Here is a 25861-nt window from a genome sequence, read left to right as displayed (position 1 = left end):
ACCTTTCATCACAACAAGATGCAACCATACAAGGGTAAACCACCTGTCGAATATGAAGATGAAATTTACGCACTAATGAAACAAAGAAAACCACCCGATGACATATACAAAGACAACCCATAAGGAAAGCGCTAGATGCAAAGCTTGAAAAGATGAGGGCCTATGTGATACTCGTGTTGTTTAGATGCGCCTTTGAGGCGAGAAGTGGATAAGCAACTGTAACCTCGTGATGGAAGAGTCGTCAGAATTCCTCAAGGCTGAGAAGAGTTCAGTGCCCTTAGTCTCCCTAACTTGTGCAAATTCTCATTAACCCTGAACAATAAACATGTCATCATCGAATTAACCTGTTTGGTCAAAGCATGTAAAGGCCAAAGGAGAGAAGACAGAGAGATCGTGCTTTACGTGATATTGGAAAAGTTTAACGGTAAAAGATAGAGGTTTGGACATATAGTATTAGGGAAAGATAGGCAAAATAATATCCGACAGTTAAAGTGTTATCATTTTGACGACTTGGAATCTATTCCTTTTAAAAAAAACGCCTAGTACGAGGCTTTCGGCGGGTTAATTGATTGGGTGTGTAGAAGTGTGGTAGTCTTGTAATTACCTTCCGGAATTTTTGAGATTATTTTGCTCATATTTGCAGCAAAGAACACATCGTAGGTAAAAGTAGGGATTTGGTGGATCTAAACCCTGTGCCCATATTTTCTTGGACCCGGTTACTTGTCAAAAATATTTTTAACGCACGATTGACATGCCTGTAGCTTTTGCTTTGTTGTATTTTGTGGCTTTAGAGTCAGTATACTTAGCGATTTTGCGCTCAAGTGTCCCAGTTTTGAATATCTCTGTGCAATGTAAGTGAAACCGAAGCTTGCTGTGATTTTCCCATAATACTGTTCATGCATTGCAAGTTCGTGTGATCCATTGTAGGTCCTAAAACTCATTTGTAAAGAAATGCATTGCCATATAGAGCTATGACTGCAAAAAATGCCATTTTTGCCTACTAAGTGGTCACACAACTTCATATTCCTCCTTATAAGACTGTTGGAAACTTCTTTGTGTATAAGTGTTTTGGAATTAGTTTGATAATTCTTCATAATCATGCAAAGCTCGTGGGTGAATATATTGCATGGATTATTTGCCTTGACTGCCAGCACTGTTTTCTTGATGCGGTGAAATCTTGATTTCTACACTTCTGTCTTTGAAAATAATCTCATGAGAGCTTTATCCAATTTTTGCAGACATGTATGTTTCGCGCGCATCTAGGTCTCGAAAGTCACGACTTGAGCTCGAGATTGAAAAGCATCGTGCCGAGGGTAATTTTAACAAGGCTCTTGAGCTGGTCTGTGCATTCAAAGGCGAGCGTAGTGGCTTGAATGTCTGTCTCTACAATCTGGTATTTTGCGAGAGCCGCCTCATTCTTTCTGAAAAGGAGTGCACCTATGCCATCGATTTCAAGGCCGTGGAGGCGGCCGTTGAAGCCGCTCTACGGAACGCTGATGATCAATACAGATATGAGGCGACAATTTTAAAAGCGAAGATAGCATTTATTCAGGACCACTATGCGAAGGTCGTCGAACTGCTAACAACCGGTGGCATTGACCTTAAAAAGGTGCGGATCGATTCCTATGCATCGCGGTTTGCTTGCCTCCTGTCGGAGGGATTCGCCATGCTTGGTGAGCTTGATTCCCCAAAGCTTCTCACTTTACCCAACCTTTCTCGCTGTCTTGTTTTTTTAGCAACATTTCCTATTTTTAAATTTCTGATCTTGTGGGTGGAATTGGTTGTTTCCCATTAAACTAGTCTTATGGTGGGAAAAATTCGTGCGCTACTTTATAAATTTATTCATAGGTAGCATAGCTTGGTTATTATTAATTCGTATTTTTTTATTATGTGGCGAGTCTAGTTTTGTTAATTTCTTCAATGTCCATAAATTGTGATCAAGATATAAGTAAGATTCCCAATATTGTTGCTTGAATAGATTCCTTTTAGTCGTATTTTATCTGTCGCATTTTACGTTTGGAGCACTTTATCTGGGATTAAACAACTATACCTAGGATGTTGGCAGTGAATGGCAGTGTGGTCTGTCACACAATCGTCACGCTAATTGTTCTCGTTTCCAAAGGCTTCCTTTGAGCTGCCTTTCTGAATATTTGCGATTCCGACAATATTTTGGAACGTCATTTTATGTGGTTTTCTTTTCACTTAATTTCCTAGCACTTTGGTACACTGGATAGTTTATGTGACTTTCGTTGATTTGTAGGAATCTCCAAGGAACGGCTGCTCTCCACTCGACCGAACCTCGAATCAGATGAAGGTGTCAGTGATGAGATTTACGAGCTCTACGAGTTGGCTGGTAGCGTGTGCATCCGCTACCTGCAGGAGGTGGAACCGACCCTGCCCGAGAGCCTTCAGCCCATCGGTTTGCCAAAATCGGTAGATACCGCTATCAAGAGACAGGTTGTTGGGTCGCTTCAGCAAAAGTAAGTCTCCCTTCGGCGGCACTTCTACCCATCGTATGTTCTTTTATTCAACTGGACTTTTATAGTATCATTTCCATTTCCCCATTCACTCAGTGACATGACTGAGGCGGTACAGAAATTTCGTTCCCTTTTGCGCTACGTGGAGACACCGTCAACAAAGTCACTTCGTCAGTCTTTGGCACGTCAACTGGCCGAACTTCTTCTGCGTGTCGTGTGCACCGGAAAATACTACAAATATATAGCCTCGTCCGAACGCGACTTGGTAAATTTAGTATCTGATTTCAAAACTACCTAAATGAATTTTGAGTATCGTATTTTATGCCTCTAAGGCAATAACTTTCTTTGAGTTAATGAGCATGTTTGGACTTATTTTATAGAATGGTAAACCTCGTTGCTATCCGGCAGATGCTTATGTCCCGGATGATCAGCTGCAGGAGGCTATTCTGATGCTTCTTATTTCCGAGTATATCGTAAGTTCTTGCTTAAGCAAAGGATTTCACTCAAAGATTTGCTTTAGAGTTAATACAGCGTTACATTGTTTTTTGAACTTACTTTGGTTTTTACGGGCTCTTAGTGTGGTGACAGCAGCTTAGGCTGCTGTAATTTGTGACAGAATATTCCAGTTCATCACGATTATTTACTCATTTAGGCTAGTCAAGATGTGATTCTGAATCGATCTTCTGATTTGGCTGAGGAAAGAATTAAGACCGTAAATGAAACCATCGTCATCTACGACCTGTTAGCCATCGCTCTTGTTCGTAAGGGGTACTTCTCATTTCTTTCAAAGGTATTATGCTTTAAGTGTTCATTTAACTATAATGGCATCACATTTTTCAGTCTGTCCTACGATGAAATATCCTTCATCTAATATGGTCCAATTTGTTCATGTTTTAATCTTAGTTACTACAATACATTATTTACACTCATTTTTACACAGAGTGTATTTGGATATGCAATGACTGTAGCTTAGGTCACGAGAAGGAGACTGTGCTAGCGGTCGATTCACTGAATTACAAAAATAAATTATCTGTAAATTTTGTTCTCTGAGGTTTTTTTATTTGCTTTCGGTCGTGTAAAATCATTTACATGGCTGGCTGCCTACTTCATCGGTCGTTTTCAACTTATCCTAGACGTTAGAACGCGCGCTGAAGTTCTCCTATCAAGAATTTCAAATCTGGTATCAATTTGCTCTCTCATTGGTAGCCTCTCAAAAGGTAACCTCTATGAGTCGACTTCATTTCATTCTACTTTCTTTGTCACCAATGCGAACAACTTCAGACTTTCATGTCTCTTCTGCCCGTATTATAACCAGCTTATTAAAGATTGACAGATATAAGCTGTGTATATTCCACTCAAATTGTCGCATTAGTAAATCGCACGGTTATTCACTAGCATTGCCATAGTTGTGAATGTGAGATCATGTTCAAGTTTTTGTAGATGGTTTGAGCCATATCAACAAATTAGATTGCAGTCACTATCTTGGCTCTTTGTGCTTTTAGTACTATCGAGCCTATTTAGTTCTTCGAGAATGTCAACGGATTGATCCCAGCAACCCTTCTATCTGCCTACTTGCGAGCTCACTTTGTTTGGGCCGCCTTCATTTGATTGAAGAGGGTATTTTCTTCGCCAAAAATGGGGTTGAGGTATGCTCATTTCCTTTATGAATCGGCGTCTTGCAAAAGGGCAGTTTTCCGAAAAAAACGTAGAGCCCAAATTGGAATGTACTTTTGAATTTCCATTGCACCATTTCGAGAATTGGTGAAAGAAAAGTTGTCACTAATTAATGTGCGTATGGAGATTCGCGTTTGTTTCCTTATAGATCGCTTCCAAGGCAGAGGACACGTATTTGTGTGCCAGGTCCCATCTGATGTTGGGTTGGGGGTATTCAATCTCTGCAAGGGAATGTCAAATGTTACCACGTAAAGTCGAACTGCAACAACAAGCCATTGAGGAGTACACTGCGTATGTTTTCTTGCATTGCAACGTACTTATACTTCACATGCACGATTTATCATTCGCACCTGATGTGTATTGCAGGGCGACTAAATCGGATCCTGAGGACTATCTAGCATGGTATCATCTTGCGGTAGAACTGGCCATCAAGCGGAAAATCGTGCAGGCATTGAAGGCTTGCCAGCGGTCCATTCTCTTGGCACCAACGCAACCTGAAACGATCCGTCTTTTGGCTCTCCTCCACACTGCCTCCGCCTCATTGTCTTCCTCCACTAACTCCACATCAACCACAGTTTCCTTAGGTGGTGGACGGCATGCACATTTGTACCAAGCCGTGAGGGCTCTCCATAGCGGTCTCGCCGACCGTCCGCATGACTTCTCACTTCTCTTTACCCTTGCCAAAGTGGAGGCCGAGTTCCACGGTCCTGAGGCTGGACTGAAGGTCTACATGCACCTCATCGACACCTGGTGCGACTGCTTCCCACAATTCCAGGGTCAGCGACTTGAAACTGGGTATGCTATCCTTCTGTCCGCATTTCTCGCATAAATCTTGCAGGACAAATTTAGGAACAATCACTAGATTCTTCATACATCCCTCGCGTTAGTCTAAACCAAATTTGTCTCTACTTGTTAACCGTTTCCTGATTCTCAACACAGAAACATCTGTCATGGTGGACTTTGGCAGGATACACGAAAGCATATAATACCTCAGATAGCTTTTATTCGCTAAAGGACCAAAAAATTGCTTTTCACTGTTCAAAGATCAGCACAATGAAACTGAGTTCGCTGTCTTGGGTTAAGCTTCTACTGGTCTGGTACAAGTAAGCAGTTAATGGCGAATCGTAAAATAGGCACGTTGTTAGAAAAACATATGGGCCTCCGAACCCCTGTAAAGCTATCCAAACTCCCGAGTTGTCTGTTTTTGGATCCCATACCCAGAAATGGCATTGAGCCGCTGACTGCATGTGTACAGGTACTTTCCAGCATATTTTCATTTCTTCCTCCTAGAAGCACGGGGTTAGAATGTTTGCGGGATGCACCGCTGGTTCCTAGTGAGAACTCGGCACTGGATCTTTGCGCCTCGGAGACAGAGTGTAACATGACGAGTGACGGTACCATGAACTGTGAACATATCGCTCTTCTCCCCTCCAACCGACTGGAGACGATCCTCACCGAGCTTGCCTCAGGTGGTAGTGGTAGCGGCGCTGCACAAAACGGCTCTCCCGTGCAGCCCCAAACCACATCCTTCTTTGGAGCAGTTGGTGCGGACTTCTCTCCTCAGGCTTTGCTTGCCAAAATCCTCGGTTGTATGGGTGGGTCTCCCACATTATACTCTTAGAAACATTGGTAAATATGCATCAAGAGAACCGCAAAACTCATCCCCCGAAGTCGGAAACTTAAATAAGTGGAATGTTTAATTTCAGCGGAGCTTTATTTAGAGTCTGGGAGAATTGAAGATGCACAAGACTGCGTAGCAGAGGCGGTTTCCTTATCTCAAATAAACCACGAGTTACTATACTTGGTAAGTGAGGTTGTACATTTTTATGCGAACACGGACGTAACCCTACGTTGTTAATGTATACCCTAACTCCTTTTTTGCCAAAATACTGCTGACACAACGCGTCTGGGTGACCTTTCACTCACCCTTAGAGCAGTGACAGCTAACATTTACTCTTCTCAGCCCAGGTTGTTAATTTTAGTCTATTTACTTAGCGTGGTCGTATATTCGAGGCCACAGGCAGACTCGAGGAGGCGCGAACGATGTATGAAAGCGCCATCGCAATTAACCCATCGCACATAAAATCTCTCTATAGCCTGGTGGGTGGCTGATCTTTCATTTGGCATTTCCGTTATGCTAACTCCCAAGCGAATGGTGTTCCACCTATTATAGGCAAACACATTAAAACAAAGTGGACAGTATATCCTAGCTGAACAGGCGTTACGTGACGCACTGGCGGTTGACTCGACGAACTCTCGCGTCTGGCGCCTCCTCGGGGAAGTTCTATCTGGTGGTGAAACCTCCAATGACCCCGCGTCCAAAACTATTGCAACGACCGCATTCCTGAGTGCTATCGAGTTGGAGCAAACGGAACCCCTGGAGCCGTTCTACACTCTTCGTCTCGGAGTTCATTGCAGTTGAGAAGTTTACTCTGTGACCGTGACAGTAGCATAATTGTCGCAATTTGTGATATGTACATGAATGACTTCTCAGTTCCCTCCACTAAATGGCAAACGATTTTTTTTTTCAAATAGAGAATGTCTCAAAGCAAAATAAATGTGTTGACCAGAGCATGACTGAAACAATGAACTCAAAATCCAACTTGGCCAAGCTTCTCATCAGTCTTTGGGTCCGCTGTTAGTTGCTGAACCTTGACGATCGCAAAGTTTATTAGGTCTTGCAAGTTGCGCAGTTCTGAAACATGTAAGAGGCGAAGAGCGACAGCAGCGGGTCGTAAAGCTGGATCGTCGACATCAAACCCCAAAAATATGTCTTCTATTTCCAATAACTCAACCTTAAGAAAGCGACGTGTAATAAAATAGGACTCAAAAGATCAAGAGGGCTGGGAGAATTTGTCCCAGTTCACCTTTTCACCGTGTTCCTCACTAGCCCGTTTTAAGGCTTCTTTTGACAGCATTTTTTCAATCAGGACACAGACACCCTAAAACAATAGCACAAATCCAGTCAGTTACTCGAAAGGTTTGTTTGGGATCTGGGTGCTGCGGTACATTGAGTACCTCTGCAAGTTTGCGTACACCTTCCTTAAATTGGGGACCATCGGCTTATATCTTTAGGAAAAATAGGAAGCCTACTGTCGATATTAGCAAAAACGTCACCCTCCGGAAAAGTATCACGACTTTTATTACCACTATTTCCGTCTACAAATAGGCGCAATATTGGATACTCACCTTTGTCCCCAGTCTGCGTTTCAATTCCAAGGTTCAAGAGCCAGTCCACCATACATCGGGGCTCTTTCAACCCATATGGGCACCCCAATTTCTTAAGATACTGATTCTGCATTACTAAAATCGCTTCAGCGTACCGAGTCGATGTAATTTGGCCAAATCTCGGAATCAACATCTCTGAAACGATCGCTAATTGGAAGAGAACATATAACTCTATCTTCTAGCCAAACCAGGAGTTTAGCAACATCAACATTGGCTAAAAATCAAGACAAAGTAATCAAGTTACACTGTACAGAAAAAGTATCATGTGACGGGTAGCCCAGGAACTCGAGCTTGCGCCGCAACACCTTCAAAACAGACATGACGATATTCAAAGTGAGACAGCGACGACCAATAATTTCCACCCTCAAAGGTCACATGAAATAAATGCATCATTTGACAAGACATTAAATTTTGGAATTTTAAACAGTTGTTGCTGTATCACTTGGAGATTTGAAAGTAAACCTCAAGCAGCTACCTCTTAATTGTTCCTTTCTGGGATGAATTCAGTTACTTTTTTAAAATGCCAAGATGGAAAATATGGCATAAGATATTTTTAAGACGAACCTACAAAGATGATAAAACCAACATCAAGTGTCCTGAAAATACTAAACTTTTATGCGAAACTCCTTTGGCCAATATATGTGCGAAAGGTAGTCTTCAATTCACTTCCCTCTTCCTAGTTAAGAGAAATGTGAAGAAACACGATTCCTTTGCCCCACAAGCGCACTTACCCACTAAGTGCAATACTTTTAACGGCTTGAGGATTCAGTTAATAACGCAGGCCGTTCCTGAAATGATGTCTATGGTGACCTCAATTAGAGTACGTGTACTCCAGTCCCCACAGGTTTTCCCCACCTCATGACATGGGCTTTGGGCTATGCCAGCAGCCTCCCAGTACCTCTGGGCGTTTTTCGTATGCTTATATGTGCTTTTTCGACTTATTACGGCCCCAGTGAAGACCCGGAACCCTACAATGACAAGTACAGGGCAATACCCCCGCCGGACGGACTGGCTTTCTGGCCCCAAACCCTTCTCTGTATGTATTATGCCTAAGTATTATGTCTTCTCTCGTGTTCAGAGAAGTCTGAGGCTCTACAGTGGGTACTTAAAACCTAGTTCCCATTGGATGATCACCTATGAAGCATCTGTGTCTACCGGAGTACTCTTGAGTGCGATCTGGTGTTAGCGAATTATGAGAGGAAACGACCTAAACCGAACGTCACGACCCTGATAGAGTAAATCACCTGATAACTGTCGTGCTTCCGAAAAAGCAATCGCGGAAGAAACTCTCCTCATCACCTCCTCCTCTGGCAATAACAAGTATTAGGAGTCGGCTTACTGAAGCGCAGCTTAGTGCCAACAGCTCAAGTCACTCCAAGGAGACTACAATGATGATCTCATGCCGATGAGCCCAAATACGCTATGCCCGGGGTGCCGCGCACTACCGCAGCCTACTTCAACCTCATTTACGGGACCCAACGACAACATAACGGTGGAAGGACGAATAGACTAATAATCGCGAATGCCTCCCCCCGTGTTTTAATGCGAGTGCAAGTGGAGGTCCCGTGTCCAAAAAAGGCAATTCCTAAAACAAGGTGTACAGACTTATCTCAGCTAAGAAACCCTTTCACTTTGTAATCGGCCGATTTTCTAAAGGTGCCTTGTACTCGCTGAGTACGCTTTCATTCACAACAAAAAAGTTGTTCCTTGAATCGCTCCCATTGTTGTCTAGTAACTTACTCGCACGATTCGTACCAGATGCCAGCAAACTTCTACTTACCGCATAAAAGAATATGTTGAAGTCAAAACGTTCACTGAGGTAATGTTTACAACGCAGCATTCACTATGAGTAAAGTACGATCAAGTCATGGGGTAAACTTTACTTATACACAGAGGCACACAACGATCCCTTGGAACCTAGAGATAATTGAGGACTCGCAAGGCTACTTCGTAACCGAGAAGGCAGGCCTGAAATTAAGAAGCACACCATATAATGAGGATTCTGGCGTTTATTTCCTACTGAATCTGGAAAAATAGACTTTTATTTCAAAGGTAAATTCTGAAAGAGCAATCATATGTATATGCAAACAGGTAAACTGTCGAGGAATGATTAAACTAATGGAGATGTTCGCGATAGTGAATTAATGTATTTGAATAGGTGAGTATACGAGGGAAAATTGCGATAGTTCAAACGACTGAGTGTTAATGGTGGCCATAGCGAAGTGGGAGTCGAGTAAACACACCACCACGGAAATAAGTTGATCAACTTATATCATCCTTTCTGGTATTCAAGGTGAGGGGAAATTACTCATGATGGGCAAAAAAGTGAACGTATTGCTGCGCATTTAATGAAAAGTTTGGGCGGTTCTAACACTGTGAGCCATGTACAAAGGGGAGATTAAGAAATGTTGAGAGAAAATAATCTTACTGCGTTAGCCGGGAAAGCGCGAATTATGACAGGAGCTGCGCCCTTATAAAGTGCGAAGACACCTTCCTTGGTCAGCAGCTCCTTGAAAACAGACCGTATACCTTGGGGATACTTGCCTTCAGGAGCTGGACGGAAAGTAAAATGTAGTGACCAGACATGAAAATAAACAACTCATGAAATGAACTATGGCCGGAAATTATTAACTTTGTATCCAAACCATAATAATAAGTCGCCTTGTCAAAATAGCATTTATTATCTCATAAACACAACCTAAAAATAGCATAATTTACACAAATGCATCTGCTAAATTCCTAATGGTAAGCAAAATGCAAAAGGCTAGGATCGTGGCTTTGCAAGTTTACCTACTTTAAACACGATCATAATGGTAATTCACTACAAATAGTTTTTCCTATCCGAACCCTCAAAGCTAGAAACGAAAACCTTAAACAGTACAGCCATTGATACAGCAGACGGGTGTGCAACTTCAAGAACCAAATTTATTGCACCTAAATGTATTTGTGAAAAGATGTTAAATGAAGATATTTAGAATTAGTTCATGCTTAAATGCATTTAAGGGCCGCGTAAACATGGCAGATGTGTAAGAAAGACCAGTAAGCGCCTTTTCTTCCTAATGCACAAAAAGGCGCATGACAAATTCAGTGGCCGTCAAGTATGAAGTACAATTTAGATAAATTTTAGGTAGAAACCAACCTATCTGAAGTCGGGATTTGAGCACGTCCGGTGGAATAGCGACCAACCAATTGAAAACACCGGCCATTCCTCCGGCGAAGAGAGTCTGCGCAACACCAAGATTCGATTTTCTGGGATCAAAATAAAGGTGCAAAGAATGGGTTAAAATTGAATCGAGATTAGCATTATCTAAAAACATGCGAAATCAACATGGCCTCTCCACACATACACGCAGAACCATGCCTTCCACGCCACAATAACATGATGTGATGCTACTTGGAAAAAAACACTAGTACATCACACTATAGTCATTATTAAGGTAAGGGTGTGACTTCATTAGCGTTAAACTACAGAACGAGCAAAGAATGAGCTGAAGGTAAATGATGAGCAAGCCTAACATAGACGTACGGCATCCGTATGTTTGAAAAACCACGTTATGATACCGAAACTAGGGGCTAATATTATCAGGAAGGAAATATTTGAATAGGGAAAAACGGAAAATTCCATAATTGTAATAAATTTCACTCAAACGACGAAACACTACTGGCAAATACAAATTGTAATTCCCAAATCTAGTTGGAAAAACAGATTTTATAATAGCGGCGGTTAACAGCTCTAGGATAAAGAAAAATTTAGTCTACAGGTGAATGCAAACACCCGTTGATTAAAAAATATCAGTCCCAAATGCTATCTAAACAAGACAAACTGACTCACAAAACAGATGATGACGTTAGCTCTTTTATCCATTCATAACTAAGGAAGAACACTCCTGAAGCTGGGACATCTACAGGAACCAAACAGCAGAGTCGGATTAGGAAAAACTAGTAACAGAAATCACCTCTTAAGAGTGTAGCAGCAGTACCCTTGAAGAGGCTACGAACACCACCTTCAAGGTACAGTCTCCTGACAACATCGACAGGACCGTTGTACTTAGGATGCAAACCAAGATTCTGAACCTAGTAGTCCAAAATACACGATAGTTAGCGTAAACCCTATCATTTAGCCGTATCGTATGTGACTATTATTTATGTGCAAGCGATTTGTAATTAAGAAGGAGTGTCAAATGGGAAGGGAATTTGCTCGGCAATTAGAATACTATAACGGAAAGAGTACCCAATATTCGTACATGCATAAAGTGGGTAGCGCACCTGAAGTAAACACTTAACTCTCTCGCCCGGAGCCATTAAGGCGGTGGTGAATACGCCAGATAGCATACCCGCAAGAAATATTTCATTCTTTCTGCGTAGATATTAATTAGGAATTAAAATTACTGAATATTCTTTGCATCATGTACAAGAAGTTCCTTTCCCAAGCTGAAACCGGAAAAAAATACGGCAGCCAAAGGAGTTGCCCCCAGTAATGGTAAAAGCATCCCCTTGTACAGACCACCAATACCCTCTTTTCCTATTGTCTTGACAGCGCAATCAAAAGCACCACGGTATATTGGCGTTTCACCAGGCCCAACGTGTGGCATTGTTTGAAGACGAACTTTTATCGTGTCAAATGGATAGCCAGCAGCAACTGCACATATTCCGCCAAATCCACCAGCCCAAAATGACTTTAAAGTATTGCTTGAAGAATCAGACTTCTCTTTATGGACCATGCTAAGTTAGAGCATACAGAAGCACAAGCAGAATCCACCAAGCTGACCTAGAAGCACATGAGGGAGGGAACCAGTAAAAATGAAGCACAATTGGAAAACACTTTCGAGCATGATGTTTGAAGCCAAGGTAAAATACTATAACCAAATCTGCTCTAAAGCACGCCATACATCACGCTTTTTGTGCTACGCAAACCAAACTAAGGTCGCCCGGTATTGCCATCGATAAAGTTAATGATGCTCTGTACAAGACATAAGGAAACAAAGTGAGTTGGTAACCCTATGCGTCAAAAGTACTCACGAGAGTCCCTTATTGACCCGTTCAAAAAGGTTAAGCAACAGATAAATGCAATCGTCATTACGTATTCTACTAACCAAAAATGCAGAAAAATGCCCACAGCCTTGGGCAGATTTAAAGCACATGGGTACCTTAAATAGCATGCATTAAAAATAGAAGCGATTCAGAATTACAGGTGGAAATGACTTAAGTTAGATAAGAAGAAACTGATGAACTAGCGAAGATTCTCCTATCAATGATCACATAAATCAAATGCTCGAAATACCGAATTTTAAATCAGCTTTTGTGCTATGATTTACAGATTTGGGTCATACAGACTAAGGAGAATAATTAGCTTTAGCATACTGAGGCTTGCTCAATGAGAAAAGGAGACATGGTACAAAACGGTGTTTGTCTAACTCTCTGTTTTGGTAAACTGGCCAATTTGGGTCTCCCTTCCCTGGGTGGAAAGCAAGCCCGATCTTAAAGAACACTTGTCTAAACATCTATTACTGGGTAATAAACCTTAGCTGGGCGAAAGAATCGCATATGCTGTGGAGGGGAGAATTGGGGAAGATTTCTAACAGAAGGGCTGAAAATGGCATTTGTCTTCACCAACAGTCTCGGCTTTGTGGTCTGCACGAAGGCTATTAACAGTAGCCATGAACGTAAACCACCTGGAGTAGTTTGTTGCAGAGCCGTCTGCCAGACCTCTACAAAGATATCAATTATGTGGATTTGCAATACTTCCTTCACTTCTCCACTAGCCGGATAGAATTAGGATAGATACGGCTGGTCAGCATCAAAGTGAGAAGAATGTCGCAAGACAGAATAGACCCGAAACTCTTCCCATACGAAACTGTGTTAAATTCTGTTCTTTGTTTCGTGACTGATTAAAGGTTGTGGAGCTACGGCTAGCTATGAACACACAGGATGACCAGCCCATTTCCCCGTCCCCGAACCCAATTGTCAAACAGTGTGAAACTCCAGACCCAGTAGGACTGATAAGTGGGATCGGTGACAAAGAATTCAAGTGTCTCTTTGATCGCATGGAAATTCGATGACTGGTATGGTTGACTCGTGGGTTTTCCCTTACATCATCGGCAAAGTTGTGATGACTGAAGCTAGAGTTTGGCCAAGGAGGATGACTCAGATGACTCTTAAATGGAAAGGATGGGGATCTCCTTAATATGCTTAGCTCCTGGTTTTGGTAAGTGAGCCACTTAGGTGCTCCGCCATTGTATCATCGTCTCGTGGCTGGCCTTCGAGCCGTGTCGTCAGCCCTAAGCCCCACTGTGTTGGATACAAATATTCTTCTCGGGCATTATGTCTTCTTTAATCTTCAGAAAAGTCTCTGGATGCTACAATAATACTAGAGTATAGCATATACTACCGACTCGCAGAAGATCTGGGTGCAACTAGCTTGGCCCGGAGGCATCCATCTGAGCGGAAGTATAGTGGCAAGCCCTAAGCTCACGCGAGACCATAGCAAAGAGTTTAACAGTATAATTCAAGTAGCACAGTATAACTAGGCTCTTTATATCGTGCGAGTAATTAAATCCCAGTCATTGTACTTTCGCTCACCAACATGGTTCAGGGTAAATGCTGACAGCCTCGCATTTCTTTTGTTCGTCATCATTATCATAACTGAGGTAGTGGTATGAATTCTACCGACTTCGGAAGTAAAATTAACACTAGCCACAGTTCGACTTTTAAAAATATAGCTAAATATATGCCAAAATACACAAATACTCGAGTCTCTGCAAGTCGTGCCTTCTTTTTGCAACACCGCCTTTTACTCATGTCAGTAGTCTCCCAACGCTTTCGTTGACTAGAAATGTACTTTTGTCCATAATACTTCGCCTTGTTGCCATCAAAGGGGTGACTTGGGATGCTATACTCACTTAACATATTATTAAATGGTACAAAATCTAGGGCGTACATTTCGGACACAATATATTAATATTGCGACTAAGGGCTTGTGGTACCCCGAGATCTGCCGGAGATGGTTGAGGACATAATACTCGGATAGAATATCCATTGTGAACTAGCTCAGTAACTTGGGGTTATTTGGATGATCCTAAAGTTAGACTGTCCGGTAAAGGCGCAATGGCAGAGCCCCACGTGGCCTGTGACTATAATTGAGTGGTAAGCAAACATTTAAGCCATTATAAGGCTAATTAATATATAAGGAATTAAATAAAAGCTGCCGGGATCGTAAAAGCAAAATATGGACTTCAAAAACTATTTTTCAAATTATTAGGCTGTAGTGACTCTTGTCTTGCGGGAGTGCCTAACCTCGAGGAGTATCGGGATGGGTCACTGAAGTGGTTGTGCATGTGACCATCTGCAATTGTGCGTGTAGCTAACTTTAAAGTCTTTTAACCTTCTCCGCTACATCAACGAAAACAAAAAATACCTTGAGTTACAAAATTTTAGGGGCAAATAACTTTTGTTAAAATTTTCTAACTTAGATGAACATTTCGGGGCGCGCTGCGGGCATTCGCATAGTGTGGGGTTCGTGGCCATCGTGTCAGCAATCGTAAGTTGTTTGCGGAGTTCTGTGACATAATCTTACTGCATTTTTTGTCACGTAATATCTTCTTGTAGTGTCCTAAACATCAGCTCATCCTTATTATTTACGTGCTGGCATTGCGTTATTTCAGGGCTGAAGTAGCACTATGCCAGTGTTTCGACCTTTAATAATTCTCATTTAGAATCTGTCTCTCCTTTTCTCGACCCCATTACTCCTAATGTACAAATTTTTACTCGTGTTAAACCGACCTGGCGTTTATTTCATTTTCCACCAAGTTTTCTTCAACTTTTTGTTCTTCAGGACCTTTTATCGCGTTGGTCTGCCATATATTACTGAGTCAAGGAGGGTGTTGGTGTATTTTGGTATTGTGCAGCAGCTTGTCTTTTACGGAATTGATGTTTAGTTTTCTATGGACATTGATAATCCTTTTTACTTTGCTTTAAATCATCTAGGAATCGCACGATCCAAGATGCGGTACATTTGTTTCCTCTTTTCCGGAATCCTTATCTACTCACTTAGTTGCTCGCCTTCTGCTGTTGTACCATTGCATTGAAATGACGTCGATCTTTTGCTCCAGTTTTGTTTTTGTCGCTTTTAATTTCCGGAGACTCATGTAGTTCCCGGTATGACTGGTTCCCCATCCAAATTGTGAATTTTTTATTGTTGCTGTTAAATTATTTTGACAAGGTTTTTGAAATTTTGCTATCCAGTTTTATCAGCGTCAAAAACTCCAGTTGTTGGTGTTTCACTTCTAGATGTGTATTTTGGGAGTGTGGTTCACATGGTAGATACGGTGGTTTTCCCATTTTGGAGTCGTGTTCCTCTTTCATAATCTATTCGCTTCTGAGAATACTTACTGTATATCTGAGTCAAATACGGGTTAACTGCAGTGGACGATGCGACTTAACTAGTCAGAATCGGTTTGGTTCAAATACGAAGTGGAGATACCCTGAAGAAATGTGCGTAGTAACATATATTTGCCATTGCTGCACATGCGCACGAACGAAAACCGATTAACCGTCCAGGTATGCGCCTTTGCGTAGAGCGAGCCAAACAACATGCATACATAAAGCTCTGCGCTTCCGTTCTATCGACAACAGAAGAAATGCAGGCGCGCGCGCTGGGCACGGACGTACGTGTACGCACGGGACGCATGAATTGTGCGCGCACACATTCTCGCCCTTTCCACACGTACACACCCACCACCGCCGCACGTTGAGTTTTCTGTGCTCTGGCCACGTGCCAAGCGCTTCCGAGGCGTACACATTCATACGCGCCGCGGAGGTCCTAGTACTCCACGTCATTTAGACTCAAGCTCACTTTCCTCCCCTTTTTTCAGCATGTTATAATGTCTGAGACGAGCGCAGAATCCCCTCGGGCACCCCTCGTCCGCCCTCCTTCTTCCATCTCGGTGCTGGCGGAACGACTTAAGTGTTCGAACCTGCAGGACACTCCCTACGATCTCGGCCTTGTGGAACCTGCCGATCTCTCTCAGGCCAGATTCATTCCTCGTGCGCGACGTCCTAAGGCGGTCAACTTCACCAACGAGGAAGTGTACGACATCATCCCCATAAATCAGCAGCGATCTGCCACTCCATCAGATGTGGATGGTAGTTCGGCCACCTGCGACTCTGGTAATGAGGACTCCTCCGAGAGTTGGGTGAGTCATCCCAATAATTTCCAAAGTGGGGTAGAATTGTTTTGTTTACACAAAAGCAATAGTCACAGGAAATCCTACATGCGTGAGCTACTGCTGGCTCGCGTTCATGCGTTTTTAACCCCAATTTTGCTTGCTGTGTTTAGTTTTAATATAACAATACTCCCACCTCATTAGACCGGCTCAGTTCTTACGTAAAAATTGTCCATCGCCATCGTGTCGTTGAGGCGACAGGTAGTCAAGATACCCACTTGAGTCGGTATGAGAAGAGTTTCAAAATCATCAAATGTTGATACGTGCCTATGTGCAGGGATGCTCGCAAATTTCATCCAGGTTTGTGCTACGCTCGTCGAGTTGTGTGTGTGTAGGCGTACGCGCCCGAATGCCCTAGCGTTTAGCGAGCTAGCCAAGTGCGTGCATTCGTGCTTGTCTTTGGCGCGAACGCGCCTCTTCGTTAAGGCAGTGTGCACACACTACACGTGACGCATCGGCGGTGCGTACGTGTGAGTGTGCAGTGGTTTCACAACTGTATTTAACCCCATGCCTTGGCATACACTAACACGGCGTGCGTACGTGCGTGCGCCTGCCACGACTATGCACGTGACGCATCACATCGCGCAGCGCGACGCCCTCGTACATGCAACCGTTGGTGTGCGTTGACGCCTGGCGGTCTATTTGGCTTGCTGCCAATGTGCGCGCACGCGCGCGCCTGCTTTGTCTTTGCCAACTCCTAACGCTTGCCCGTTTTTTCTCTCCCTCCTCGCCTCCCTCCTTCTCCTCTGCTTGCCCGCTACTCTCTCCATCCCACCGTCGTCACCGCCTCATCTGCAAAAAACAACTTAGGCCGGTTGTGCGTTTTCCCTCTCATCATCCTCCCGCGGCCCTGAAAATAGTGATGGGTTCTCGATTGGGTCAAATCATCATCCACCAACCCTACAACATTGCCGTAAGTATTACTACCATTAAGGAATGTGAAACCTCCACATACCCTTTGATATGTTATCGTCTAATACTTAGGCCCACTCCGGCTAACTTTTCATGCGTTAATTACGGAACTTGGGTTTTGCAATGCGCTAGTGAACATAATATCAAAGAATATTGTGTGTTGAATACCTATTTGAATTTATTACAACACTGTGGTTCAGCCACACTAAGTTCGTAATTATTCAAGATTACTGGTACTCATAAGTAACACGCTGACTTACCAAAAGTATCCTACCTGAATCCTGGAGACTTGTGTGTATCAGTGCCTAGTTTGTGTATGTCTAAGGCCGTAGCCACTCACACACGCAACCAGGCATCGCGTCATTTAAGCTGCGTCGTGAGTCATCGACCGGCCACAAAAGATGACTTGTCTTAGGAACAAAAAACTGCCATTAATATCCCTTTTCCCATTTCATAGTATCTACAAGTGCACCCGATGGTCCTGCCCCAATCTTTCCAACAACCGTGGATGTAGGAACCTGGTTTGAGGCAGGAGGAAGAAAAAGTTGTTGTTTCTGTCAGCACCGACTCGAAACAAATGAGGAGATACCCTCTCGATATCCGCCCTTGAAGCGCTCCTGTCGTTCGCAAAGCGCGAGCTCGAACCAAAAACTTGCAAGTGGCACCGGTTCTCGTAGGACCATTGCCCGACCCATTGCTCTCCGCATCTCGCAAAGAGCCCTTTACTCGCCCGCTACGACTAATGTCTCCACCACCGCCGTTACCGGCATCAGTAACTCCGCACTCTCCTCCACCGCCTACGCACTTGTCGCCTCTGGATGCGTCAAACTGCGAAATGCAAACACCGCAGTTCACCAGCCCAGTTCGACCACCTCTCGCCTCTCCTGGCATCATCCGATCGCTTCTGGCAACAGGCGCTACGTGATCCACCCGGGACCTGCAGGCTGTTCCCGTCACAGCGTGGTATTTGGAAGCACCGTGTCCGAGCTCGTTGGAGATGTGAGGCTGCGCAAGCCACCTTCTCTTGCCTGTATTTCTTCCTCCGCATCAAATGCGGGTGATTTTAGCCACCAGTGAGTTCATTTCCATAACGTCTTTATTACAAAAGTTGTGCCGAGGAGTGCTAATGACAGGGCAGTTTCATGCAACCGTTAAAAGGATTTGTACTTATCAAACTTTGTAACAACTAAGAACTTCAAGGATCTAGTGCATGAAGGCTTTTGCAAACTACGGAACGAATTTCAGTTAAATCTCCTCTTCCACTACCAATACCTCCCAGTAATGTGATAATCTAATTCTTTTGAGTAAATTAAAAAAAAGTGGGGTTCCAGTATGCTGCCACTTTCCTCACTGCTACTTTGCCCCGAATAAATTGTTTTCGTCCGGTACTTTAAAGTCGCTTCTTGCGCCTCCCTTCTTGCACTTCACAGTCGTCTATCCGCATTTACCCCAACAACTCAGTCGCGGCGAATGAGCCTGACCGGCGATGAAGGTGAGTCGACAAACCCAATCACTGCCTTCTCCCCCGATACTATCTCCTCACCCTGTGGTGGTATCGCCGTACCATCCTCCACATCCCTCCCTCGTCCCACGGTTTCTGCCGCCTCCTCGGGCTTCTTCCAGGACAGCTGCAGTCTCTCACATTCCTCCTGCAGCAGTTCAACCAACTCCGATCAACACCCCACTCAGGTGATCCCTCCGCTCCCCCTCCTTTTGTAAAGCGATCTCCCTTGTCACAATTTCCTTTACTCCAGCTGAATTGTGGCTAGGTGTAAGGACTGTTGTTACTGTTTCGAAATAGGTGGGAAACCTGATACACCACTGCGGTCTTGTCAGTAAACCCATGGACCTGAAGGTGTTGCATTTTGATGACTCAACAACCAGTCTTGCAGCTTTCGAGCACCAGCAGCAGCAACAACAGCTGCTTCTGCAGCAGCACCATAGCTGTGCGATGGAGGCGGCAAAACTGCGCTGTCAGTCACAGCCGGCAGATGCAGGGGGTGCACCAACCTGCGTCTGTGGTTCGGTTGCCTCCACGGAGTGTCTCTCGCGCCAGGTGGGACTCAAGCGCCGCCGATGTAGCCACGACGTGGGTCTAATTTTTGAGGCCGACAGTGGCGCCTTTCTCTTCGGCTCACACCAACACACGGGCTCCTTTGACAGTGCGTCCTTCAACCCCGACGTCGCTGTCATCAGCACCACTGTAGAGACTGCGATGGTCGGCCAGGAAACCTCGGTTAGCCCCCTCCGCTTGCAGCAACAGCAACAGGGCCAAGCAGATGTCTCTGTCTTCCCACAGGTCAGCATCTTGCTTCTATGCTTCCACCATATTTACGAGTCCTGAGTCAGCCTTTTTGGAGTTAATTGTACTGGGAACTGCCTTTTCATCTGTTAGGATTCAGAAACCGCATTTCTAATGTCCTGTTGCCGAAAGGAGCTATCCGGCCTTTCTGAAGCCAGTGAAGAAGAAGAATCCAACGAGGCAACCCTTATTCAACACCAAAACCAGTCTTGTTGCGCTTTGGAAGAGTACGACGCCGGAACTCTGACGCCGCCGCCCCAAACTCGTTTCCGTCCCATTGCACCCTCGCCCTCATCGGAGGAAGTGGATGCAGAGGCGGACCACCGCCACAATTCGTGTTCCACCGAGGGCTCTCCTTGCTCGTTCAAGGCCAACAGTGCGAACATTGTGGCCTTCAGTGATGACAGCGATGAGGATGAGGTGGACGATGAGGATTCCTTCGGAGGTATTGCTCCAGGTCTGAATCACCGACGAAGATGCTCTCCCATGCAGACAGAGGAGGTCTCTGCCTCGGCTGAGAAGTTTAGAGAGTTGGATATTGATATGATTGAGCAGGATTGAGAGAGATGCTGTTGAGTGCCTAACGCCCGTACAGGGAGTGTATATATACATAAACTCACACACGCACACACAAATTCTACTGGTTTATGTAGAATCCACTGACATCAACACTTATACATACACGCATTTTTATGCAACCAAAGCACGCAGTTTAACATTAGTTTTCTTTGTACATATGTATCTCTTCAGCTCCTTATATCGTTGAGCACAAGTCAAGACACCCACACCCACCACCCCCGCTTGTGTATGTTAATATTATTTCCAATTGCCTTTATTCTTTCGTCTCTTATGACTGCCAACGTAATATTGAAAGTGTTTTTCTGATTTCTATTTGCGTTTAAGCGGGTTTCTGGGCTTTGAGACAATGCGGTCATTTTTACACCTGGAGAACTAGTTTGCTGGATGGTCATTATAGTCCTTACCTTTAAGCTGCGAACTGAATGGCAATCTCAGAACGTGATTCAGCAATTCAAGCCCATAACACCAGCGTTTGCTAGTGTCTACGATGAATGGCCGGGAAATTCGGCGTGGGACACCTTCTTGGACTCGTCGTGAGGTCCTGGCCCCTTAAATGGGTGATTTTGCGTTCCATGGTTGGTGTTGCTGCTGTCTGATTAACGCATTTTGAAGGGTCGAGCTCGACAAATAGTGCCTGTCATGGGGCGTTATTGACAATTCAAGTGTTTGGCACCCGTTGTCAGGTATTTCTCGGTCTTGGTGCGCCAAACCGAGTGAAGCGTTTCAGAGTGGAAGTTAAACATGCTTTTCGGGGTTGGGTGATGTGTACGGTTTTCTCCAACTGGGTTCCTCCTGCACATTCTCGGGTGAGTAATTGTGCGTTGACTTCGGGACGCCTCTTACGTTTTAGTGCACTCTATTGTGGTGTCCGCAAATCATTAGGGTTGTAAATTAATAACCAGTTTGTTCTATTAATGTAGAAGATCAAAAGCGGATTTCGTCACATTTTGAGAAGTCAGTTGATTAAAATTTAGTTACTCTTTTTCTAAAGGATGCAAACACCTGTTCTCCCTTAGGGTCATTTCATTATTTTCAAGATTCATAAACAACTACTGTATATAGTCTCGAAATTTCTGCTCCATTATACTATCTCAAGTTGACCTTCACTTCAATCATTCATTCAATTAATGCTGTCTTATTAATGCGTAGTTTTATCCCCTGATCGGGGAATTAATTTCGTCTACATTCCACAACAGAGGAGTGGTTGTAATTTATCAAAAGTGCTATCGTCCACATTTTTTGGAGCACTCGCCTGTTGAATTCACTTTGCGAAATGCAGCTAGAGCGATAGAAAGTGGCAGCGACGGAATTTGGGATCACAAGCCAATGCATTCAAACGGGACTTATTCTTCGAATATCAAAAACTTAGAAGTGTAGGAGGTGGAATCATAACCATAAATAGCTAATTTCTGAAATCTATTACAGACGCAAATAACGCTATACTTTAGTGCTGAGGATGTATCAGCTTCCCAATAACCGAGGCGTCAGCACAAACCAAGGCTTATTTTCAACAGCCAACAGAGATGAGGGTCGAGCAAATGCTGGCATAGGGTCTTATCGCCTCAGCTGCAGTTGTTTTGTCGCCTCCTCAACTGCACATTAATGGAACTGTGACTTGCGAGATTGGCTGACTTGACTCTTGACTCGGATCTTTGCCACATCGGCGATTTCCACAAGGGGGGTGGGTGCTGACGCGTTGACACACACCGACACAAAACTGCAATTGCCCGTGGTAAGGTGTTAATTAACTAGAAGGCTGAAATTTCTTTAACTGTCTCCTTCAACCAAAGCGTCATTAGCTTCCTTAACAAGATAGAGGTGGTAATATGCTGAAAGCTAAGGTTTCAAGTATCTTCTACAGTTCATTCTCAGTTAATCAAACACGGGTCTGTAAATAGATTTCATCATCAGCGGCTTTTGGCAGGTCGTAGGTAGGATTAGCGTGTTGCCCTTTTCTCTTTGGTAGACGCTAATTGCACAGTACATTGCAATACCATAACAATAAATGGAAGGTCTTTCTGGGTCATCTGGTACTTTACAATTGCTCAAAGTGAAGCAGTATATCGCCTAACATTACGGAGTTATGGAGGAATCAAAAAAGATCCAAATGTAAATCTCTTAAATTGCCCACCTTTCCAGCCATTCAAATTAGGCTTGGTTGCACCAAAGTGAAGCAAATAGGATAGTGTATTCTAAGGGGGAACAAAGATTTTAACAATGTGCGACCATTTCCTGGTTGTGTATCACATGATTGAAGTAAACAATTCCAAGGCGGTCATATGATCTCTCTAGTTCCTCATGCACACCAAGCTATCACCCGTTTCACAAAAAAACCCCGATGGCAATCACCTGGCTTCAGAAAATCAAACAATTCCTTTGGAATCAAAGCCTTCCCTTGATTCAACAGTTTACCATAAAACTGCCATAAAGATTTGTCCCATCGCATACTTATTCGATAGTATTGACGACCATTATTCTCGGATATACTTTTACTTCGGGGAATATTTCGTTCCTTTCCTTCCTTCATTGCAAGTAGAGGGAGAACTATGCAATAGTGGATCGGTAAAAGATCCACCGCCACTCCGGAAAGCAAGTTTTGAACAACAAAGTAGCTCAGCGATTCATTACCACGAAAGGGCGCTTTGCCACATAATCAGAAAACTTGATGCAGCGAGGGATTATTTTGCCTTACTCCAGAATGTGAACTAGCACAGCACTTGAGTCTAATGTGATTCTTCGCGGTGTGAGTAGTCACATAAGAGTTTAAACTTTCCAAGTGTGTCACATGCACGATAACGCAGAGAATAGTGGTGGAGTAAACATCGCAACAAAGGTCTGCAGCAATTAGTGTCATAACGCCAAGTTACACATGAAATTGACGTGTTTGGTGGCTCACATATATCGGTTTTCACTGCACCACGTTCTGTTTCATCATAAGCATCCTGTGGGTGGGTGAAATTTAGTCCCTGAACAAAATTGATCTGATACGCCAAAGATGGTGACATGTGATAAACAAACATCTCAGCACCCACACAAATGGAAGATTTTGGTATGTGTGATCATCTGACGGTGCTAAAATTCCTTGCTGAAGGTGGGATATCCGTGCCATAAACTGATGCTGTGCAGTTGCCGTGGTAGCCTTAATGAGAGTAAAGTATAAGGAGGCTCGCGAATTCAACGTTACCGTCGAAATAGGAGATGAATAGAGAAGCAAAAGCAGGGATGAGATTATTCGTTCAATTATCCGTAAGTTTGAATTCACACTCATCATAGGTCATTGTGCTCTCGTCTGGCGGTATGGCATTCAGGCCGTTTAGTAGACTTGGTAATGTATTTTCTGCCCTACCACTGTGACTTCTTACGACATCAGCAAAGGCTGATGGATTTGATGGAGCAATATTAATCCAAATAGAACAATGAAATAAACATTTTAACCACCTTTATACAAAATTTAAAAGAGTGAGAAGAATCTAAACGCTACCAATGGTGTCATAGAACTTCAGTTTTTGTTATTTTATATTATTTAGAAATAGCACCCCTTCTGTGATTAAAAATTCAGTAATAAACTTATGATTTGTGAGTACGTTCCAAGAAAATTGTGAAGAAAGTCTACTTTGTGCATAATAATATCTTTATCTGAAGAATCTCGTAACTATCATTGTATTTTAGATAACGATTTCTGCTTCCTCTGAAGTCATCTAGATGAAATAATACAGCGCCTCGAGCTTTCCCTGAAGACGAAAGAAAGTAGTATCCGCAAGCACAGGATATATTTTCGACATACAGTAGGGCTGAAGGGTACTGACACGGCTCGGAGGACAGACCTCCCGGAGAAGATACAATGACGGAGACCCTAGGTGGTCTGTTACCGAAACCGAGAGTCAAACAAATAACTCATGACATTGTCCCTCTCCCCTTCTGCACGTCTACCTTGGAGCTCGCCTCGGTCATCATCCCGTGTCAGCCGTCACAAAGTAATCGGTGCTGTAGGAAAAACTCCCACAAGCCAACCATTCCAGTCATCGAAATTCCATGCAATTTAGAAAGCACTTGACAGCAACTCCACTGACGCCTATTGGCAACCCCACTGGATCTGGGGCTCCGTTCTGCATGGGAAATGTTTTGGCATGAAGGGGGAATGTGCAGATCACCATGCATATTCATCGCTTTTCGTGGAAATTCTGGCCTAAAAGCAGAGTTACTTAATATGGGGTGGATTGCAACATAGTTTCTTGGGGATAAGGCTTCGCTTTTATTCCTTCTTGCCACTCTGTTCTCACTCCAGTGCTGCCCATCCATATCCATCTGCATTCTATCCAACTATTAGAGAGCTGGAGGAGGTATTGCAGTTCACTTTTTTAATATCTTCATCTTGTTACGGTAAACAACTCCGTAAAATTACTTTTAGATGGTTCACCGCCAATGTCGATTGCTTCAGTTATCAATAGCTTTCCGGCAGGACACAAGACTGGAGTCGTTGCAAAAGATAATTCATTTAGAAATAAATACCTTATGAGATAAAAGCACCTAGATTTTGTAATTTCGGGATATATTTGAATTATGACCCGCACCAAGATGTCAGGCATTGAATAGACTGGTGGTGTTGAAATGACTCGGTACGATTGAAGAGGTTGCACAAGGTGAAATCATACTTATGGCCAGCATTTATTGCTGATTTCACTTCACTAAAAGAACTCCACCAGCCATAATTGGAGGTGCAAATACTGGAACATGTAAGAAATTGGTCAATCATAAAAGGAAACCTCATCTTCTCGATGACTTTCTCTTCTCCCCCTATCGTATTCATTCGACTTTCAAAGTAATCTACTTGACATTAGTTTGATTTCACGCAAACACATGGAGCTCATCAGGGAAAAAATGCCAGGCCTGTAGTAAAGAATAGAGGTCACGTAAAACTCTGCAAGAACGTAGACATTTGAGGGCTTGCAAAGCTGTCGGAGATTTAATTTATCATTAGGAAATTTATGTCTGGTTTTTTTCCCTCTAACCACTTCTGGAGCAGAGACATTCTGTTAACACCCTTGTATTTTACTAACTAACAGTGCGGGCAGAATATGGACGAACATTTTTCAGGATGGTCGGCTGTTTTGAAGCATGCGCGATATCTGGGTAAATCACTGCAGTTGGACAGCACGAAAAATATTTCGACGCGCTGCATTGTTGTTCGAAATTAAATACATTCCCTTAGGTGCAATTTCTACTTGTTGCCCTATTGCCCTTCTTCATGTCTACCATGTGTTTTAGGTCCTTCTTCCATATGTCCGCAATACGATGATAGTTTGTTTAACGATTAGTTTTGATGGCGGACCACTCTAGGCTCCGCCATTATTCCTTCGATGACCGGACCGGCCTTCGGATCATGTCAGTAGACTCCCCAGCATTTTTGCACGTCGGTAATGTATATTCTGCCCGAGTTTTACGTCTTCTTTGGTTTCCAAGGCACCCTC

At 43.6% G+C, this 25861-nt stretch overlaps 4 protein-coding genes across 4 annotated transcripts; 2 read left to right on the top strand and 2 right to left on the bottom strand. All coding sequences in view use genetic code 11, as the record gives it.

Moving 5' to 3' along the window:
- Positions 1–1240: 1240 nt before the first annotated feature.
- Positions 1241–6573, top strand: EGR_00348 (Tetratricopeptide repeat protein 7B; the record flags this gene model as incomplete). Its single annotated transcript, XM_024489597.1, has 13 exons — positions 1241–1673; positions 2261–2480; positions 2574–2742; positions 2858–2950; positions 3130–3234; positions 3611–3694; positions 3980–4123; positions 4300–4442; positions 4518–4946; positions 5442–5746; positions 5858–5955; positions 6147–6251; positions 6325–6573. The coding sequence occupies 13 exons, from the start codon at positions 1241–1243 to the stop codon at positions 6571–6573; spliced, it is 2577 nt and encodes an 858-aa protein (XP_024356275.1).
- Positions 6574–6742: 169 nt separating this feature from the next.
- On the bottom strand, positions 6743–7784 carry EGR_00347 (hypothetical protein; the record flags this gene model as incomplete). Its single annotated transcript, XM_024489596.1, has 4 exons — positions 6743–6946; positions 7019–7093; positions 7475–7593; positions 7685–7784. The coding sequence occupies 4 exons, from the start codon at positions 7782–7784 to the stop codon at positions 6743–6745; spliced, it is 498 nt and encodes a 165-aa protein (XP_024356274.1).
- Positions 7785–9296: 1512 nt separating this feature from the next.
- Positions 9297–12100, bottom strand: EGR_00346 (carnitine/acylcarnitine carrier protein; the record flags this gene model as incomplete). Its single annotated transcript, XM_024489595.1, has 6 exons — positions 9297–9347; positions 9808–9932; positions 10519–10686; positions 11336–11453; positions 11646–11736; positions 11769–12100. 6 exons carry the CDS (start codon positions 12098–12100, stop codon positions 9297–9299), a joined length of 885 nt encoding a protein of 294 aa, XP_024356273.1.
- A 3837-nt stretch (positions 12101–15937) lies between these two features.
- On the top strand, positions 15938–20375 carry EGR_00345 (hypothetical protein; the record flags this gene model as incomplete). The annotated part of the gene is made up of 8 exons (XM_024489594.1): positions 15938–16042; positions 16250–16570; positions 16901–16977; positions 17189–17513; positions 18074–18585; positions 18943–19201; positions 19314–19811; positions 19908–20375. The coding sequence occupies 8 exons, from the start codon at positions 15938–15940 to the stop codon at positions 20373–20375; spliced, it is 2565 nt and encodes an 854-aa protein (XP_024356272.1).
- Positions 20376–25861: the final 5486 nt, after the last annotated feature.

Source organism: Echinococcus granulosus (assembly GCF_000524195.1).
Source record: "Echinococcus granulosus chromosome Unknown EG_S00001, whole genome shotgun sequence".
Lineage (NCBI taxonomy): Eukaryota > Metazoa > Platyhelminthes > Cestoda > Cyclophyllidea > Taeniidae > Echinococcus > Echinococcus granulosus.
The sequence above is the reverse complement of the archived record's forward strand: the minus strand, read 5'-3'. Positions and strand labels throughout refer to the sequence as shown.